The 20034-nt window shown below is 49.3% G+C and overlaps 1 protein-coding gene and 1 long non-coding RNA gene across 5 annotated transcripts in view; one reads left to right on the top strand and one right to left on the bottom strand.

The window, feature by feature from the left end:
• The first annotated feature begins 1121 nt into the window (after positions 1-1121).
• The window catches only part of LOC128342666 (zinc finger protein RFP-like), a 20284-nt gene continuing 1371 nt past the window's right edge, over positions 1122-20034 (top strand). Inside the window, exons 1-7 of one of the 2 annotated variants that reach the window (XM_053290324.1) lie at positions 1126-1552; positions 4256-4684; positions 8291-8386; positions 10645-10875; positions 12999-13021; positions 14723-14841; positions 16116-16148. In XM_053290324.1, the coding sequence (XP_053146299.1) occupies positions 4268-4684; positions 8291-8386; positions 10645-10875; positions 12999-13021; positions 14723-14841; positions 16116-16148 (919 nt within the window). In that variant the 5' untranslated portion in view covers positions 1126-1552; positions 4256-4267. Of the gene's footprint in view, positions 1553-4255; positions 4685-8290; positions 8387-10644; positions 10876-12998; positions 13022-14722; positions 14842-16115; positions 16149-20034 lie in introns of both variants that reach the window. The other variant, XM_053290325.1, reaches the window with a different exon arrangement.
• Positions 14490-20034, bottom strand: part of LOC128342717 (uncharacterized) — a 24631-nt gene continuing 19086 nt past the window's right edge. For all 3 annotated transcript variants that reach the window (XR_008315126.1, XR_008315125.1, XR_008315124.1), the window contains exon 4: positions 14490-15044. This is a non-coding gene — a long non-coding RNA (uncharacterized LOC128342717). The remainder of the gene's footprint in view (positions 15045-20034) is intronic.

Genomic DNA, 20034 nt, shown 5'->3' with positions numbered 1-20034 from the left:
AATAAATAAATAAATAACCGTTCTTAACCATTGAGGTTAGTTTTGGTGTACAAAAAGTTAGTTATTATCAGCACCCTTACACATAGCATATCCTGCAATAAGTGGTAAATACATGGGTGCAAAGTCTGTCTGAATATAAAGACAGCCAGCCAGTGTTCAAACCTGTTTGGAGGCCTGTAAAAGGGCCTCTGAACAGGTTCGTGCACATTCCGACCATGCACAGGGGATTGGAACTGGGATGGATGGACCTGCCTTGGATTCTTTGCCTAGGCATGAAGTCCACTCCATCCCTGAGAGTCATTCTTTGCATAACCTAACCTATCCCATCAGGATAAAACGGTGTTTTGCTGCTGCCCCATTTCCCCAAGTGGAGCAAAGTTCCAGGTTTCCCTTGGGAGGAGAGTCACAGCAGACCTATAGTGTCTTTGTCATATTTTGTAGTTACAAAAAGATACAAAGATTAAATCCGTCTCCCACAGAGCGAGTATCCTCAGATGCTTCACAGCTTCTGTCTCCACACTTCAAAACTGCTTGTAATTTTTTCCACTAATTCTCCCAAACCTCCTGGGGGGTGGGGAGGAAAATGGGGGGCAGGGGAGACAGGCAAAACGTGACACTTAACACATGTCCTTTCATGGTGGCTGCCTATAGTTTTCTTCTTATTTCTAAAGAAGAAAGAGAGCCAGCGTGGTGTAATGGTTAGAGTGCTGGACTAGGGAGACCCGAGTTCAAATCCCCATTCAGCCATGAGACTTGCTGGGTGACTCTGGGCCAGTCACTTCTCTCTCAGCCTAACCTACTTCACAGGGTTGTTGTGAGGAGAAACTTAAGCATGTAGTACACCGCTCTGGGCTCCTTGGAGGAAGAGCGGGATATAAAATGTAAAATAAATAAATAAATAAATAAACCACAAGCACACTTCTCAGGGAAGGGGGAGGGGGGGAGGAGAACAGTATGATATCACCTTCAGCACCACCCTGCATGCTGGGTTTATGAGTCTTAATATGAACATAAGAACAGCCCTGCTGGATCAGGCAGTTTTTAGTGCCTTGTCAGGTTGCCATGGTAACTGATCTCTTGCCTAAGGCAACAAATGTTTTAACCCGTCTGCCCTCCTTGGACTATCCCTGCCACTGGTGAAACTGAGCCTTGCCTGGAGCACCTTTAACAAGGGATGTTTGAAAACTCTTCACAAAAGAAGCCAATTGCCTTTAGTATGGGCTCCTTCCACTTCCTCATTTACATATGAAGTGCTCAACCCGTAAGTCATTGTCCCAGTGGTCAAATGCAGATATCAGAGAAAGAACGAAGATGGTCTTCTCAGCATCCTGGTGATGAAGCATGATCAAGTCAGACCAGATGCTACTAGGCACACTCGCTTCTCCAAAGAACCTAATGTTCTCATGCGGTGTAAAACTAAGAGGCTTTCAGTTTGCCTCTGTTCCCTGAGGCATGGGGTGGGGCCAGTTAAGGCGAGACAAACAGGGAGAGAGACACCACAGCAGCCCCCCTAGCTGCAGTCCAAAAGTGGAGTAGAACTTCACAGAGCCAAGTAAGTGATATATACTCTTACTCTGCTTTTTCCCTCCCCAACCTGCCTGCATTGCTTTGCATTCATGGGGTTATGTGTGCATTTGGAAAGTACTAGCACTTGTGCCTCTTATTTTCACTGAGCAAAGTTAGAATGTTTTGACTTTTTTACCCGGAAGTATTTTCTACCAGTCTGTTTGGGGGTTTGTCTGAAGAATTTATGTTGCCACATATCACACAGCATGAGTAATGTGGAAATTTTGCGAAGTATTGAGCTTTAATATCAGTAGAGTTGGTCTTGTGGTAGCAAGCCTGACTTGTCCCATTAGTTAAGCAGGGTCTGCCCTAGTTGCATTTGTATGGGAGACTTAAAGTGTGAGGACTGTAAGATATTCCCCTCTAGGGATGTGCACACACCTGTTTGGAGGCCCTTTTACGGACCTCCAAACAGGTTTGAACACTGGCCGGTTTGAACATTCAGCCGAGGGGGCGGGTTGGGATTTTAAGGGTGGGGGAGAGTGCACTTCTCTTCTCCCCCCCCCCCCACTGGTGCTAGATTCCTGTAAGAGCTTTCGGGGCGGCAGCATACCTCTCTGCTTTTTCATGAGGAATCTAGTACGTGGTGGGGGGAGAAGTGCACCATCCCCCACCCCTAAAATCCTACCCCCACCCCTTCGGATCACCCCCACCCAGTTCTGTGCACAAACCCCTCAGGGTTTGGAGCCACTCTGGGAAGAGCAGACGGTTTCAAGTTCCCTCCCTGGCTTCTCCAAGATAGGGCTGAGATTCCTGCCTGCAACCTTTGAGAAGCCGCTGCCAGTCTGTGAAGACAAAAAACTGAGCTAGATAGACCAATGGTCTGACTCAGCATATGGCAACTTCCTATGTTCTCATGTGTAGTTTGAAATATATGATGATATCATTTCTATAAGATTCCTAGTTGTAGCAAGTTGCTTTTTGTAAGATGTGCAAGGTTCTTGCATTTTGTAATTAAGCAATGATTGTGGACATACATTTGGCATTTCTATTGAATCAAATTAAAAGAATCTCAGGAAGCAAGGCTGGGAAAGCTCTCTCTGGGCCTGAGAGCTACTACCAGTCATCAGAGTCCTGCATTTGATGGGCTGCTGTTCAGACTGCATACAAGGCAGCTTCAGATGTTCATATCTCAGTTTGTTTATGGATTTTGTGAATGTGTTTTTTCTCTCACCCTCTGTTGTTCATCTACTGTTTTGGCTTTTGCTCTATTTTTAATTGTCTTAGTTCTCTTGCAGGAGTTCCTAACCTGTGGTACTCCAAACACTGCTGTACTACAACTCTCATCATCCCTAACCACAACAAACTGTAGCTGGGGATGGTGGGAGTTGTAGTTCATTAACATCTGGAGGACCACAGGTTGGGAATCCCTGTCCCTTTGTTTAGTGATTTGAGCATTACCATTTCATTTTGACATACACACCTTTTTTGGGGGGGTTATATCAAACCTCTATTGCTTCTTTGGTTTATGATAAGGAGAAGAAAGCTGGTCTTGTGGTAGCAAGCATGACTTGTCACCTTAGCTAAGCAGGGTCTACCCTAGTTGCATTTGAATGGGTGACTAGAAGTGTGAGCACTGTAAGAGATTCCCCTTAGGCAGTGTTTCCTCTAACAGGGATTCCCATATGTTGTTGACTACAACTCCCATAATTCCCAAGCAAAAGCCATTGCAGCTGGGGATTCTGGGGATTGTAGTCAACATCTGGGAACCTCTGTTAGATGGAACACTGCACTTGGGGATGGGGCCGCTCTGGGAAGAGCATCTAGGTTCCAAGTTCCCTCCCTGGCTTCCCCAAGATAGGACAAGATTTAAAAAAAAAAAATAGGACAAGATTTTTTTATTGAACCAACAAACTACCGAAGCATACAGTATGTTGCCAAAGCACAATTATATACAAAGTGGTTGTTTGTACATGATATATCTACAAAGATTTACACACAAGGATTTGGAAACCCACAAGGTTATGAAGTATATGCAGGTAGTACTGTAACTCGGGGGTGGGGGATTTCAAGGCACATCAGGTAACGGGGGTGGTGGTTTACGTCCGACGTCCATTTCCACAATTTGTCCCATTGCTGTTTAGAAGAGATACTCTTGTCTTTTTGCACATAACCATGCAAACTTTTCCAGAAGAGATTTACTGTCTCATCCACGTGAACCTCTTGGTCGTGTCTTCCCTCCCTATTCCTATGCAGGAGCATTGCATAAATGACATAGAGGTTTAGGGCTGAGAGATTCCTGCCTGCAACCTTGGAGAAGCCGCTGCCAGTCTGTGTACAATACTGAGCTAGATGGACCTATAGTCTGACTCAGTATATGGCAGCTTCCTATGTTCTTATGTTCTTGGGTAAGTAAAGTGTGCCATCAAGTTGATTTCTACTCCTGGCGCCCACAGAGCCCTGTGGTTTTCTTTGGTATATAACTACTTATTCAGGTAAGGGGAAAGGGGTGGGTTTTTCCAAGTGTGAACTTAGTGACCCACTAGATGTCAGCATTTCCCCATGAAAAACTATCATCTACAAATTATTTAAGCAGCCAGAGTTACCGGCCTTTCAGAGCAGCTTTCTGCAGGAAGCTGAGGTGACAACAGCAGAGATCCGGAGTCGTTGCCAGGAAGGGAAAACCACACTGGCCACCTGAAGATAGAAGGAGAAAACAAAAAGTAAAATCTGTTGCTTTGTTTTTCAGAGTGAGGCAGCCATGGCAGCTGGGGGTGCCCTCAAGGATCTCTGTGATGAAGCTACTTGTCCCATCTGCCTGGAGTATTTCACAGACCCAGTGACCATTGTGGAGTGTGGGCACAATTTCTGCCGAGCCTGCCTGACCCAGTGCTGGAGAGAGGCAGAGGCTTCCTGCCCTCAGTGCAGAGGAACCGTTCAGCAAAGGAACTTCATCCCAAATCGGCAACTGGCCAACTTTGTAGAGATAGCCAAGAAATTAATTCTTCAGGGAGGAAAAAGGACAGGAGGAGAGGAGAGAGTCTGTGAGAAACACTGGGAGCCCTTGAAACTCTTCTGTAAAGACCACGAAAAAGCCGTCTGTATGGGGTGTGAGAGATCCAAGGAACATAAAAATCACAAGGTGATTCCACTGGAGGCGGCTTTCCAAGAGTACAAGGTATGGAATCACTGGGAATGTGGATGGAGAATAAGAGGCTAAAGTTGTTTACTAGTTCCCAGTTCCTTATTTGACATAGAGCTGCATGAGAAGTCCAGGCGCACCTAGGTGATTTTGGCGACCGGACCAGCCCTTCGCCGAGGCCCCACCACCACCATGAGGCCCCCAAAACAGCTCCCAAACCACAGTTTCTGATTGTGTGAATAACCTCAGAGTGTGCTGTGTTCCTACAACAATGATTGCCCATAGATTTTCTAAATTAATAATTAAAAGCAGACCTTGACCATTTTTCTTTGGAGCTAGGAGCCATCCCAAAGATTTAGCAATGGACATAGTGATGTGGGAGAATACATGGACTTCTCTTCATCCCCTCCTTAGAACAACAAACAGGCTGCTTGGGAGAAATAAAGATCTATCTATCTATCTATCTATCTATCTATCTATCTATCTATCTAACACATTTGTGTACAGCCCAACACGCAAGTCTCTGGGTGGTTTACAACAAAACAATAAAAATGATAAATAAAAAGTTTGAAACATTATAACTAAATAACTTTGCATCTGAATACCCTAGTCTAAGTGCTACCATTAAATTTCTAGGCACCATGGCTCCCTAGGGCCTATGATTTGTCAAGCCCTGGAATAAAGAACTGGCACTGTGCACCAGTGTTCCCTCTAAGGCGTGGGCATGCGCACACACTCACACATTTTTTGATGTCCACTCAGTCAGTTTTAGATCCTGCTCAGATTCAATCGGGAAGGTCCCACTCTGAATGCATGTGCACACACACTGCCTCGATGCTGCTGCCCAGAACAAACCTCTTTCCTCACACAGATGAAAAAAATTAAAGAGAACACTGCTGTGCACTCCATAATAAGCTTTGTGCCACCTCAGATTATGCACCCACACCAGCAGGAGACTCCCTCCTAAGAGAGGCCTCTGTATTGTGTCTGCCCCAAAGTGCTGTATTGATGCAAGACGCTGCCAGGTGTGATGACTTGGAGGCCAAAAATTGCTGATAGACATAGAGATAAATAAAGAAGTGGTGGTGTGCATCTAAACATAAACATTTGGCCGTGCAAAATGAGATGCACACACAACTAGGGTACTGTCCCTTTTGAGACACTTCCATTGCTGGAAACAGCATATTAGACAATTTGGGGACAAATGAGTTGCTCAAGGCCACAAACTGAATATAAGGCAGAGGTAGAGTCTGAGCCCTAAGGGTGCCACCAGATCAACAGCTCTTAGTGCTACCCAAACGTTGGTTTTCCCCTCTTGGCACCATTCTGTGATATTTCCTTTACAGTTATACAAAAATTTAGAGTTATATTTTCCTCTCGAGAAGGTACTGGGAATCCCAGTGTGGTCAGTGTGTTTAATTATTATTAAATCAATCTTCTTGTGATTTTTTTTCAGGCTTATATAGATCTTTAGAATACTCTTGACATGGTGGGTCAGGTGCAGTTTGACATGGGGGGGGGATCTCCCTCTAAGGGTGAGGTAGGGTGCACTACCCCTCCCGCCACTTTTCCCTCACCGGCGCTCCATTTTCAAAATCCATGGGGCAGCAGCGTACTTCCCTGCCACCCCTTCCCCCGTTGTTGCCTGGAAATTGGCAGATGTATGGGCTGCGCATGTGCCCACTGCCACGCGCTCATGCTACACATCACATTTTAATGTTTTAATCATTTTTTATTTTGTTCAATGTCTATATGTTGTTGTGCACAGCCCAGAGATGTATGTTTGGGGTGGTATATACATATTTTAAATTAATAAAGACTATTTATTATTTAACACATTTGCATACTGCCCAAAACTTGCTGCGTCTCTGAAAAACAGAGGTGTAAGTTTTGGGTGGTATCCAGGGGTGTTACATAAATAAAAAATGAGACTAATCACCTGAATAACAATGGCATGATGCACAATCTAGGATTAACAATAAGGACCTGCAGGGGAGTGGCACAGCCACTATTGTGCTGGGCAGAGAAGGGGCAAATGTCCCTGGGTTACCCAGTCCAGGAGCCATCTGAGGGCCCCCCAGGACACCCCCTCACTCCTCCAGAGCATCCAGTCAGCAAATGAACCACTGCCCCAACTGGGAGAGAGCGACAGATGTCTGAATCATGTCAATGGCTCTAGCTGGCATCGGGGCATGCATGCACCACCTGTCTGCCCCTCTCTCAGCCAGCAAGCGGTTCTTTCACCAGTTGGTTGCTTCCTTGCTCTCCCTCACTCAGAGGAAGGAAGAAAAAGAAGCACCCAGCTGATGAAGAAACCACTTGCTGACCAAGAGAGGCATAGCCCCAGTTGATATGGAAATGTTTAACATAGGCTCATCAATAATCAATAAGTGTAAAGGTTTGGTACAGGCTGCTATAGCCAGAAGGCCTGAACAATATTGTTTCAGAAGGTCTTGCAAAAAGGATTGTTTAAGAACGTGAGGCCTTGGCCAAAAACCAGAGCCTGATAAAAATGTAACTGAGGGTATGAGACAAATCCACTTCTCAGCAGAAAAGTAACATGGCTGGAGTCAGAAGATAGATAAGAAGTGGGGAAAGCAGTAAACAGTAGCTTATGCCAAGACGAGTTGGCACTGTATGAATACGCTATTTTAATGACAAAGACATGTATTGAAGAGTCTGATTGATTTGCTGTTTGATTTGCTTGCTGTTTTGAATCTATATAAACTAGCAGCTGGATGCCCTCGGGGGCCCAGTGCTGGTCAGATTTCTTGACCTGTTCTCTGCCTTTCGTGATCACGGAATAAATAATTAATTAGAGCACCACCCTCCTTGAGTTGAATTTCTCAGTCAAGCAGCGAGTCAGATGTGGGAACCTGGTCTAATCCTTTCTGGTTCAGTAAGATGCCCCATTCCCCATCAAATATTGATGGAAGGATGAAAGCAAGTGACTGAATCAGAAAGGAGGGCAAAGGTTCCGGAGGATTTCCTGCAACACAATGATGGCCATGCCCTGTGCATCAGTGTGCTTCTGACAATGGTGAGGAGGTGTGTGGCCAGCATCAGAACACAGAAGCACCCCCCCCCCCCCGTCGCCTTCTCCCAGAGGTAGGCAGTGTCGGTGGGGGGTGCCTCTGCCAGCTCTCCTACACCCCTGTCCACCAGGATTCCTATGCGACTTCAAATACAGTGTAGCAACAGGGCTACTTTGTTATACAACTTCAAATACAGTGTTGTATAACACTGGGCTACCTGAGTTGTTTCAACACCACCAACACCTTGCTTCCACACCGTCACTTCTACCCAGGTTTTCCTCCTCCCTTGCTTCCACACAACCAAAAATTGGGAGCACACACAGCTCCCAAACCCGGGTAGATCACTGTTTTTGATCGTGAGCACGGCCTCAGTTCAACTTGTGCTTCAGCCAGATCTACTAAATGTTCATTCTGTTCTATACCATTCATATAGAATGGTATATTTCGATGTGATAGTTCAAGGGAGTGGGGAGGCCTCCTGGAAGATACTGGAATGAGGGGCCGGGAGCACAAAGTTCAGCTTTTCTGCCTCTCTCTTGGTTTTGATCTGCATACATAAGAATTCTCTTAAGAAGGAACCAAAGCTGAACATTTATTCTTTCTTCAGAATCAGATCTGCAACCGCCTAAAGATTCTGAGGAAGGAGAGAGAGAAAATCCAGACATATAAAGCAGATGCAGAAAAGGAAAGCCAGGACCTGCTTGTAAGTGTCGCCAAGACTGGGAAATTAAAAGCATGTGAAACAATATGTGGAAACATTAAATATAAGATACAAGAGAGGCAAAAAAAAAAAAAAAACCACAAAAAAAACCAAAAAAAAAAAACAAGGCACCTTACTCTTCAGAAACATTGTTATCTGGAAGGGCCTGGGCAGGACAAGCCCAGTGAGGCAATTGCCCCAAGAGGTAATTGCCCCAGGCAGCAGAACATTCAACAACAACAAATATTGATATACCGCTTTTCAACAGAAGTTCCCAAAGTGGTTTAGATAGATAGATAGATAGATAGATAGATAGATAGATAAAGGTTGTGCTGGGGGTGGGAGAGAGAGCTTGGGGGTCCTTGATCCCAATCCTACCCACATAGGAACATAGGAAACTGCCATATACTGAGTCAGACCATTGGTCTATCTAGCTCAGTATTGTCTTCACAGACTGGCAGTGGCTTCTCCAAGGTTTCAGGCAGGAATCTCTCTCAGCCCTATCTTGGAGATGCTGCCAGGGAGGGAACTTGGAACCTTCAGCTCTTCCCAGAGGGGCTTCATCCCCTGAGGGGAATATCTTGCAGTGCTCACACATCAAGTCTCCCATTCATATGCAACCAGGGCAGACCCTGCTTAGCTAAGGGGACAAGTCATGCTTGCTACCACAAGACCAGCTCTCCTCTCCCACATTTACTCAGAAGTAAGCCACAGTGAAATTGACGTGTGTCCCCCCAACTGAGTTATTTTTGCTTGCTGAGAGGCCAGGAGGGAGACCCCCCACATTCTTGCCTAGAAGCTCTGCTGGCCCTGAGTGTATGTGTCTTTGTTCTGAAGTAAGCCAAAATGAAATCCATTGACTTAATGCTTCCTCCAGGCTTTGCTAAGGGGCTTTGCTTATCTCTTCCACCCAACACCAAATTTGTCTGGAGACAAGGTGGATAAACTTGGTCCTGGAAGAAAGGGGAGAGAGTGTGGCTGCTGCAGCTGGCCTAGCCATGCAATGCTAATAACAGCGGCACCATCTAGGCTGCTTCCTGTAGGGGGTGAGGAGGAAGAGGGCGGTGTTCCCTCTAAGGCGTGGGCATGCGCGCGCACACATTCCTTGATGTCCACTCAGTAAATGTTAGGTCCCGCTCAGGTTGAATTGGGAAGGTCCCACTCTAAATATACGTGTGCACACACTGCCTTGATACAGCCTCCCAGAGCAAAATTCATTCCGCACACTGATGAAAAAAAAATAGAGAGAGCTCTGGAAGAGGGCACTGCCTGGGCATATAAAGTAGGGAGGATGGGGCAGGCCGATGGGTGGGTGGCACAGAGATGTGCCCAGCAGGGGGAAGAGGCAGCCACGGTGGTGCATTCGGCTGCCCCTAAAAAGCCCCCCAAAAGCACTGCCTGAAGCGGTTGCCACATTTTGCCTCCTATGAAGCCACCCCTGCTAAAGGCAGAGACAACTTCGTTTCTCTTTCTGTCTTTCTTTCTTTCTGTCTTTCTTTCTTTCTGGGCTTGCCTTGATTGCATTTCAGGAAGCTAGCTTGTACCATTCCCCCGGCAGTAGCCCATACAGGTGAGGCAGGATTGGAAAAGGAGCCGCAGTAAGGGCTTCTTCCTGCCCTCCTCACTCTGCCCCAGCTGCTGCATTCTCCCTTGCCTTGCCCTGCCAGGGTGGTCATCCCAGGTGCACAGGGGTTGTGCCCTGTGGCCAGCCTGCGTGTAGGGATGTACCCGAACTGGTTCGGGCAACCGCGGGCATGGCGCATGTGCAGCAGCCATGTGCATGCCGTGCGCAAGCTGCTGGGAATGGTGCTGCAGCCGCACGTGCATGGCCTTTTGAAAAGTGAGCCCTGTGCCCGGAAAAGCAATGGGGGCTGGGTGGAAGAGCAGTAAGGGCCTGCTTAGCTGGCTTTTAAAGGAATCAATCTCTGCCCCGCCTAACCGGTTCGGATGTAGGCACCTGAGCCAGTTCAGCACTTCCCTAAGGAGGTGCCCAACTGGTTCGGGCACATCCCTACCGGAGTGCCTGGGGTGAGCACCGCAGTGGGGCTAGGTGAAGGAGATTAAGGCTGCTGGGGCAGGGCAAGCAGAGTGGGAATGAGCTGTACCTGCAACTTGTCCCCCCCCCCCCGCCCGCCACACACCCCACCCCACCTGAACAGGCCACTACTGCCATTCCCATATCCTACCTCTTGATGCTGCAGAGACTGACTCTATTCCCGACGTTCTCCTGTTTTCCTCCTCTCAAAACCTGCTTGTTGCAGGAACGGACAAAAGCAGAGAGGCAGAGGACAAGAGCTGAGTTCAGGCAACTGCACCAGTTTCTGGAAGAGCAAGAGCAACGTCTGCTGGCCCAGATGGAAGAAGCGGAGAAGGAGATTGCAGCAAGAAGGGACGAGCACCTGGCCAGACTCTCCGGGGAGCTCTCCTCTCTTGAAAGGCTCATCCAAGAGATGGAGAAGAAATATCAGCAGCCAGTGAGTGAACTCCTGCAGGTGAGGCCTGGTCTATGCCTGCAATAGGAGCAGGGAGATGGATCTGGGGGTGGGAGAAAGGGAGGAATCACTTCAGACTGCCGGTGGGGGATTCCATGTTTGATTTCTCTTCCATATCAAACATTTAATAGGGAAATGACAACTCATCAGAGAAAGAGAGGTCCTAGCCTAGTCTCATCTTTGCCTTTCTAGCTTTTAACTTGCAGGGAGTTTTCTTTTGTTTGTTTTACATAGGGCAGTAGCCAAACATGTTGTGATACCTCATTTGCACTCAGGACACTCCATTATGTCACATCATTCCCACTAATATGGGTGCAGCTTCAGCCAAAGAGAGTGGCAGAATCAACATAGGCTGCTCTCCAAGGAAAAGCTGATTGCAATCTTTTCTGCAGTGAAAGTTTTCAGGTCAGAAAAAGATTGTAGTGTTCATTTCTCCTCTGTTTTTTGTTTTTGTTTTTTTGCTGTCAAGTACCAAAATAACACAATGGAAAGTGTTGGTATATCAGTGGTGCCAAAGTTTATTGCTTTTATTTCATGAGAGCAAGTTAAAAGGAACCCAATTATTGCACGTAGCAAGTCAAAAGGCAATCCTCAAAAAGCAAAAGCTTTCTCTCTCTCTTTCAGAGTAGCTTACTGTAAAAAGATTTTAGCTTCTAATTCAAGTTTGGCCAGTCTGCTCAAGATGACTCCAAACTGCTTCCATACAAGATGTTTCCCTTCTGCTGAGATGTTCTGGTTCAGGCCTCAGTTAAAGCATTTCTTGTTCACTCTTCCCATCCTGCAAAGATGACTTCATTATTATGAGTAGCCAAGCCTACTGAAGACCACAGCTTCCCTGCCCAGCAACCTTTAACAGCTGGCGAGCACCACTCTGGCAGAGCCGGTGAGGGCAGGGGTCTACGGCTTTAAATGTGGGCAAGCTTACCTGACATCAGAGGCCAACTGAGCAGTGGGGGTGGGGCAGCCTCTCCACAGGACACTGAGTTGGCCACTGAGCATACCAGGTACTGACATCAGGTAAGTTTGCTGCCATTTAAAGTGCTATTCCCCTGCCGTCCCCACCCGATTGGAATTTTTTTACACCCAGCTTTTAGTTTACAGCTCGTTTGGAATGGAGCAGGGGCAGAGCCACCACTGGGCCAACGGGTTCAAAGAACCTGAGCCGTGCCCAATCAGGGGTGGCGTCTCGCAGCCCCGACACGCCCCCCACATCTGACGTCAGACGCGGGGATGCTAGTTTAGCTCCCATGCGGGGGCCACACTAGCAGGGAGGTGCCGCTCCTTGCTGCGCGTTGCAAATGCAGCGCTAGCCTAAGTAGCTCCTGAAGGGGCCCCGCAGCATTCATAGTGCAGCCTGGAGCAGCTCTTCCTTGCAGGGACGAGCTGCTCCTGGCTGCGCTGTGAAAGCAGCGCCAGCCTTAGTTTAACTCTTGAAGGGGCTATGCGGCCCCTTCGGGAGTTAAACTCCAACTCCCGAATGCAGCCTCAAGGCTCCATTCAGGAGCCAGACCACAACCCCCCCCCCACACGTCTGACATCAGGGGTGGGGTTAGCGGGTCCGCCGCCACACCTGGAATGGAATGGAGGGTGTGCATTCATATATTGGCCAGATTTACCTGAAGTCCCTGCAAGCAATTGGGGAGCACTTCACACACAATTCGGATTTTTCATTGCGAGTTAGAATGTAGCCCGATTTATATCCAGGCTAAAAAAAATCCATTTGGGGGGTCTTTTGGGGGTGGCAACTTCAAACTCACAGTAAAGCCTCGCAGCAAACTTGTGGTAAAGCCTGCTTTCTGAAAAAGCCCCTGGAGTGGTGCTTACCGGCAGCAACACAGATAAATGGGACGTGTCAGCACACTTCATACTCCTTTTATGAAAAGGTGCAAAATGTCTTCCCTCTGATCAATTTCAGTCAAACATAGATTAATTATGTGCTGTGTGAAAAAATACTTTCTTTTGTTCATCCTTAATTTCCCAGGCTTCACTTTAATGGGATGACAGACAGATCCCTCCTGCCTGGACACCAGATGTTGAGAGTACATCACTCTCCAGGGTCTAAGGATCTTCATAGCATGGCCTGTGACTGGCACTGAATTCTCTTTTCCCTCTTTTCCCTCTAGGATATTAGAAGCACCTGGGAGAGGTAAGTGGATCCTCCTCATTTCCCTTCCTGCGTCATGATGTTGGGAAGGGTCTGGATAGCATGTGGAGAACATGGTCCTCCAGCTTCCTGAGGGGAAAGACTCCATTTCCTGGAACGTTTGATGGATGAAAATAGGAACCCTGTTTCTGAATGAGCAACACCTCACTTCTCATACCAGGGAATCAACACACCCTCCCCTCCATCACACATTGCTGAAGGGTCTTCTCTGCCTGGTGTACTTTGTAATCATTTGCATCAGTTACAAAAGTAAGAGTAGGTCTCCAATATGGTTGTAAATATCTTTATACATATAAATACCCTTAAATTCACAAGAGGTTTTGAGCCATTACAGTTTCTTTCTTAGAAAACTACAAAACATACAAAGCTGTTTCTCATCCCTGTAAAATCTAAGTCTCATTCGGCCATTATGTGAAAGAGGCTGCACATGAGTACAGCCATCCCAGAATGTTGGGCATCCTGTCCCTGGCGCATCACACTCACACATGTGTGCAGACACCCTGCTGCTCACAGCTGCAGTGTTCATCTGAAGAGGCGAACACACTGTGCCAATCATGGATGCGCCTGCCATCACATTTACAGCATTTTCTTCTACAGATGAGCACTGTAGCCATGAACAGCATGGCAGGGTGGGTGAAGTGCTGGGGGTGGGATTTGCAGCATGTTTGAGGATGACTTTGTTCATGTACAGCCTTTTATCTGACACGTGAATAAGACTTATCACTCAATTCATAGGAAGCTGCCTTATACTGAGTCAGGCCATTGGTCTATTTACCTCTGTATTGTCTACACAGACTTGCAGTGGCTTTTCCAAGGTTGCAGGCAGGAGTCTCTCAGCCCTATCTTGGAGATGCTGCCAGGGAGGGAACTTGGAACTTTCTACATACAAGCATCAGAGGCTCTTCCCAGAGCGGCCCCATCACCTAAGTGGAATTGCTTGTGGTGCTCACACATGTCTCCCATTCAAATGCTAATCAGGATGGACGCTGGTTAGGGGACAATTCATGCTTGCTGCCACCTAATGGTGCAGCGGGGAAATGACTTGACTAGCAAGCCAGAGGTTGCCCGTTCGAATCCCCACTGGTATGTTTCCCAGACTATACGGAACACCTATATCACCCTCAGCCATTTTTGGAAGGGCGGTATAGAAATCGAATAAATAATAATATAATATCTCGGGCAGCAGCAACATAGGAAGATGCTGAAAGGCATCATCTCATACTTAATTGGAGGAGGCAGTGGTAAACCCCTGCTGTATTCTACCAAAGACAACCACAGAGCTCTGTGGGCGGCAGGAGTCGACACCGTTTCAATGGCACACTTTACCGTACCACAAAACCAGCTCTCTTATGATGTCATCGCATTCAAATGTCCCATGCCGCTTTTATATAGCAGCTAATGAAAGGGAGCAGCGGGACCAAAACATCGAGTACTGATGTCAGGTGACAGATATTCTTTCAGTAGGCATGTCTGGGCCCACTTGAGAAGCAATGAGATTATTAGTTTGGTCTGCAGATGCCTAGATTAGGATGCCAGCAGCCATTGCAAGGGGAAGCCTGCACAACATGTCCACCCCATACCTGCCTTTGTCTCTCTGCTGTTTCCTTCTCTCCCATTCCATTCTTTTGCGCCATAAACTCTGGATTGGATGAATGATGGGCTCATGTTCTTTCTCTTTACCAGATGTAAAGCAGCAGAGATGTTTGAGAATCCAGTGGCTTTTCCTCTTGAGCTGAAGTGGAGGATCTGGGACTTCTGTGATTTAAATCCCTTTCTGGAGGGTGCCATGAAGCAATTCAAAGGTAATGAAGAATGGCTCCAAGGGGACATCATCAGTAATATAAATTTATTCTGTATTAATACAGGCCCCTTTCCTGAATTGTCAGTGTTTTCAAAACAAGCCTTTTGCTCTCTTATTTGTGGAGATAAAAAGGGTGGGGGGGAGGACATGCAGTGGACCTACCCAGCTCCATATGCAGTGAGCCTCTTCCTGCTTTCCAGTGTCCTGCCAAATGAGAGAGATCTGAATTGACCCAGTCTTTGTGTAGGTAATTGAAGTCACCCATAATTACAGCCCTGCCTCTCCTTGACGCCTCTCTGATTTCTTCTTGCAACTCACAGTCACTGTCGGCATTTTGATCCGGAGGGTGATAGCACATCCCCAGTAGCACGTTCCCTTTCCAGCCTTGTATAGTCACCCACAGGGTTTCTGTGGAGGACTCCAGTCCACCTAGGTTTTCTAGCTTGTTAGATTCTATCCCTTCTTTAACTCACAGTGCTACCCCTTCTCCAAGGCGCCCCTCCCTGTCCTTTCTATAGAGTTTATATCCAGGGATAACAGTGTCCCACTGGTTCTCACTGTTCCACCATGTTTCTGTTATGCCCACTATATCTATTTCTGCGTTAGCAACCAAGCACTCCAGCTCACCCATCTTGGCTCGGAGGCTTCTGGCATTGGCATATAAGCACCTATACACTGAATCTCTTACCTGGTGTCTGCTATCTTTCTTTGGACTCTTTGACCAGCTGGCACAGCCTTCTGTCTGCTCTTTATGTGGTTCTGCCCTGTCCCATCTGTTTTATCTGAATCATTTGCACCCTCACACATTAAAAGATGGCATTTGCCGGACTGGATACTGTCCAGCTCCTGTCAGCTGGTCAAACAGCCAGTCACACAGACGTCACACAGCATTCAACAGAGCTATGCTTTCCCCACTTGACAGAAATTCACAAGACCAACTCTGGTTCATCAGAACTGAACCCCACAAGCCTTTCCAAGGGTCAGCAGGGATAAGAAAGGGCCCCACTATCAGATTCCTACCCATATGCTGCTTTCAACTTAACAGACCCCCAGAAGCCTCCAGGTCACAGACCAAGCCAAGATGAGTGATTTAGTTGAAAGCAAATTACAGTTTTGGCAGATTCCTCCCTCAGATTTATTTGAGCTTCCACTTAATTCTTCCTGTGAAATCAGGTGGGAAAGTTGTTATGATATGGTGAATTGGTCATTTTGTTAGGAGATTTTGAATAGGCATGAAGATGTGATGCTTAACATCTGTTCCCTTTGCTTCCCCAGACACTCTGGTATCTGGACTTCAGCTGCAGAAAGGTAAATATTGGTAAACAACCAACACAGACATGGTTTTGTTTCTCTGCACACTGCATCTCACTAACTGGAAGGGCCCCGAGGAAGTCCCTCTACCACTACATAATTTTTTCAGCCATAAGATTATCTTGATGCCTAAATTGTTGTTTTCTTTCTTTCTGCCATACGTATCTTAGCTAACCAACATTCCATCTTAACCAACCAGCATTCACACCCGAGGTTCTTTTGCCTGCCTAACTGCACAGTCCAGAGACTGTGAAACTGGTTCTAGACATCCACACTGAGAGCCTTCCTACACCAGCTGTCATTGAGACACAGCAACACAAATAGCCTGTTCTCACAAGCAGCCAAGGCCAGCCTTAGGCAGCCACACCTGGGCTTGGCTTGGCTTCCCATGAGAACATCCAGGATCCATGCAGATGCTGGCAGTGCCAAGGTACCAAACCCAGTGCCAAAGCTTGGCTCTTAGATACAGCTTGCGCTGACACAGAGATGGCAGCCTAGAGCGGCCATCTCCTAGAGGAATCGCCCAGTGCACTGTGCTCAGCGTGCAGTGCATTGTGGGATACCCTGCAGGCTGGGATAACAGCATAGGAACATAAGAAGCTGCCATATACTGAGTCAGACCATTGGTCTATCTAGCTCAGTATTGTCTCCGCAGACCGGCAAGTCCCAGCCTCGGAGCGATCTGCGCTGCACAGAGCAGTGCAGATTGTCTGGGTTGGGGAGGCAAGGTTTGTGAAGCCTTTCCCCTGCTCGCCCAGTAGGTCGTGTGAATGGCCCCAAAGATTCTCAAAATGTGAGCCACAGCCCAGGCCACTGAGGAGGTTGTGACTCTTTAGTCTGTGTTTATTCTCTTTTGGTAATTCTTCCATGAGCCAATTTGAATTACCAGTTTAATTGTATGGAGGAGGAGCATGGATATACAGTTCTCCCCATCACATGGTATGCCATGTGGGCTGATGATATCCTATATAATAAGATGCTTGGTGTCTGCGTCCGTGTCTCTGACGGGTGTTCTGGGCATGTGCGGCTGGGCGCGTGCACAGAACACGCCGAGGGAGACACGGACGCAGGCACCGGTCGCCATGTTGGGCGGTTGGAGGAGAAGCGGAGGGCCGAGGAGCCGAGATGGCGGCCCTGGCCGGAAGAAGGCGGCGGGGGAGGCCGGAGGCGGCGGGGGAGGCCGGGCTAGGCGGCGGGGGAGGCCGGGCTAGGCGGCGGGGGAGGCCAGGCGAGGCGGCGGGGGAAGCCGGGCGAGGCGGTGGCTCGCCGGGAGGAGGCGGCGGGGGAAGCGGGAGAAGGCGGAGGCGGCGGGGGAAGCCAGGAGGCGGCGGCGGGGGAGGCCAGAGAAGACGGAGGCGGCGGGGGAAGCCAGCCGAGGCGACGGTGGGCCCGGCCGGGAGGAGGTGGCAGGGGAGGCCCGCAAGAGAGTCCTGGAGGAGGTGGTGAACGGCTGGGCCCTGCTCTTCTACTTCCACCAAGCCATGCAGGCTTTCCGGGCTGGGCGGAGCCGGGACTTCCGCCAGCTGCGTGATCAACGGTGGGCAGGAGGAGGAGGAGGCGGCTGCGGCGGTGCCTCCCGCCCTGAGCCGCTGCTCCTCGGGCTGGGCTGGAGGAGGAAAAGCCGCTCTTGAGCCAGGCCTCGGCCCAGCAGCTCGCTCAGCCTCAGGGCGGCCTGCATGGACTGGCAGCGGCGGCGGATCCTCCCCCTCCCCAGCCAGCTGCAGGCAGGAGCCTCTCCTGGCCCTACCTTGGAGGGGCTGACCAGGCGGGACCTGGGGGGCGCCTGCTGCATGGTGCCAGGCAAGCGCGCTTCGCAGAGCGGCCCCATCCCCAGGATTGCCTGCCAAGCCAAAGCTCCTGCACGGAGCTAGCACTGCCGCAGCCCCTAAGAGGAGACACTCGCCCAGCGCTCACGCTTCTAGCGCCCGTTACTGTGAAGGATGGGGAAAAGAGGCAAGAGTGTGGGGCAGGAGAGAGAAGGGAACAGCCAGCCCCAAAGAACGAGCCCATTAATATAACGGGCTAAAGAGGAGTGGGGGATGGGGCAGGGGGAGGGGCAAGAGGGAGAGGGTCAGGGGGGAGGGGGAAAGGCAAGAGGGAGTGGGGGAGGGGAGGGCAAGAGGGGGAGGGGCAGGGGAAGGGCAAGAGGGGGAGGGGAAGGGCAAAAGGGAGTGGGGCAGGGGGAGGGGGAAGGGAAGGGCAATAGGGAGTGGGGCGGGGAGGGCAGGAGGGACTGGGGCAGGAGGCTGACAGGGAGGGGAGGGTGAGAGGGAGGGGGAGGGAGGGCAAGAGAGTGGGGTGGGAGGGAGGGGAAGAGAGGCAAGAGTGTGGGGCAGAAGGGAGGGAGAGTGGGGCAGGAGAGAGAAGGGAACAGCCAGCCCCAAAGAGCAAGCCCGTTAATATAATGGTCTTAAGAGGAGTGGGGCAGGGGGAGGGGAGGGGCAAGAGGGAGTGGGGGAGGGGTAGGGGGGAGGGCAAGAGGGAGTTGGTCAGGGGGAGGGGGGAGGGCAAGAGAGTGGGGTGGGAGGGAGGGGAAGAGAGGCAAGAGTGTGGGGCAGAAGGGAGGGAGGGAGAGTGGGGCAGTACTCAGAAAAGGGCCCCCACTCTCGGCCAGAGGAGGCGGTGGGCCCGGCCGGGTGGAGGAGGACGCAGTGCGGCCGTGGCGGTGGCAGAGCCTCGGCCAGAGGAGGCAGAGTTAGCTGGCCCCAAAGGTCTACTAGCGCCCGTTAATTTAATGGGCTTAAAGTTACTAGTGTATTATACTGTCAAGTTCATACATGTGGGTGGGTGTGTGGAGTGTTCTGTGTGCTGAAATATTGTGCAGTGTTCCGTGTGTGCAGTAACACATGTGCACAGTTGCTCAAGAGTGCACTGCATGATGGTATGGCCATTATTAATTAATTATTTTATTTTATTTTTTACATTTATATCCTGCTCTTCCTCTGAGGAGCTCAGAGCCGTGTACATGCTTATTTTTATCCTCACAACAACCCTGTGAGGTAGGTTAGGCTGAGAGGTACATGACTGGCCCAGAGTCACCCAGTGAGTTGCATGGTTGAATGTGGATTCAAACTCGGGTCTTCCTGGTCCTAGTCAACACTCTAACCACTATGCTACACAACGCATAATCAACTTGTGGAATTTGGATAACTTCATGGAGGAGAGGTCTATCAATGGCTACTAGTCGGGGCAAGATGCCTCTGAGTACCAGTCGCAGGGGAGTAACAGCAGGAGGGAGGGCATGCCCCTTTCAACTCCTGCCTGTGGCTTCCAGCGGCATCTGGTGGGCCACTGTGTGAAACAGGATGCTGGACTCGATGGGCCTTGGGCCTGATCCAGCAGGGCTGTTCTTATGTTCTTATGTCGTACTCATCTTGCAACTGTGTTTTGCTATTTTTTGGTCCCTTTGTGCAAAAGCGTTCTTGGGCAGCTGTGCACACACACTGCATTACAACACACATGGAATACTGCACAGTTTGTCAGCCACTGCCACCAGGTTAAACAGCTTCCCGCTGCCATTCCTGACAGTGAGTACGGGGCGGGGGAGCAGCTGTACTGAGCACCGCAGATACTCTAAGGAGAGGAGCAGCCACACTCATATCCCGTGGGCACCGTTGGGCAGGGGCGGGGGGGGAGTCCTCCAGCTGCCCGTGTCATCCTCTGCTGTACCACTGCTTGTGTGGGGTTGTGGTGTGGCGAAGGGAAGAACGCCATCTGCTCAAGGAGGTCTGCCCTCCCTCCCCAGCGAGGTCATGTGAAAGACCCCCCAATGTGAGTGTAATTTTATTTTATTATCATTGCAGCTTAGACAGCAATCCTACATTCCCTTACCTTTACTTGGAATATGTCCCATTGATCATCAAGGGGTTTCCTTCTCAATAGA

Source organism: Hemicordylus capensis, chromosome 2 (assembly GCF_027244095.1).
Source record: "Hemicordylus capensis ecotype Gifberg chromosome 2, rHemCap1.1.pri, whole genome shotgun sequence".
Taxonomy (NCBI): Eukaryota; Metazoa; Chordata; class Lepidosauria; order Squamata; family Cordylidae; genus Hemicordylus; species Hemicordylus capensis.
Note: the sequence above shows the minus strand (reverse complement) of the source record. Positions and strands in the feature narration are given on the sequence as shown.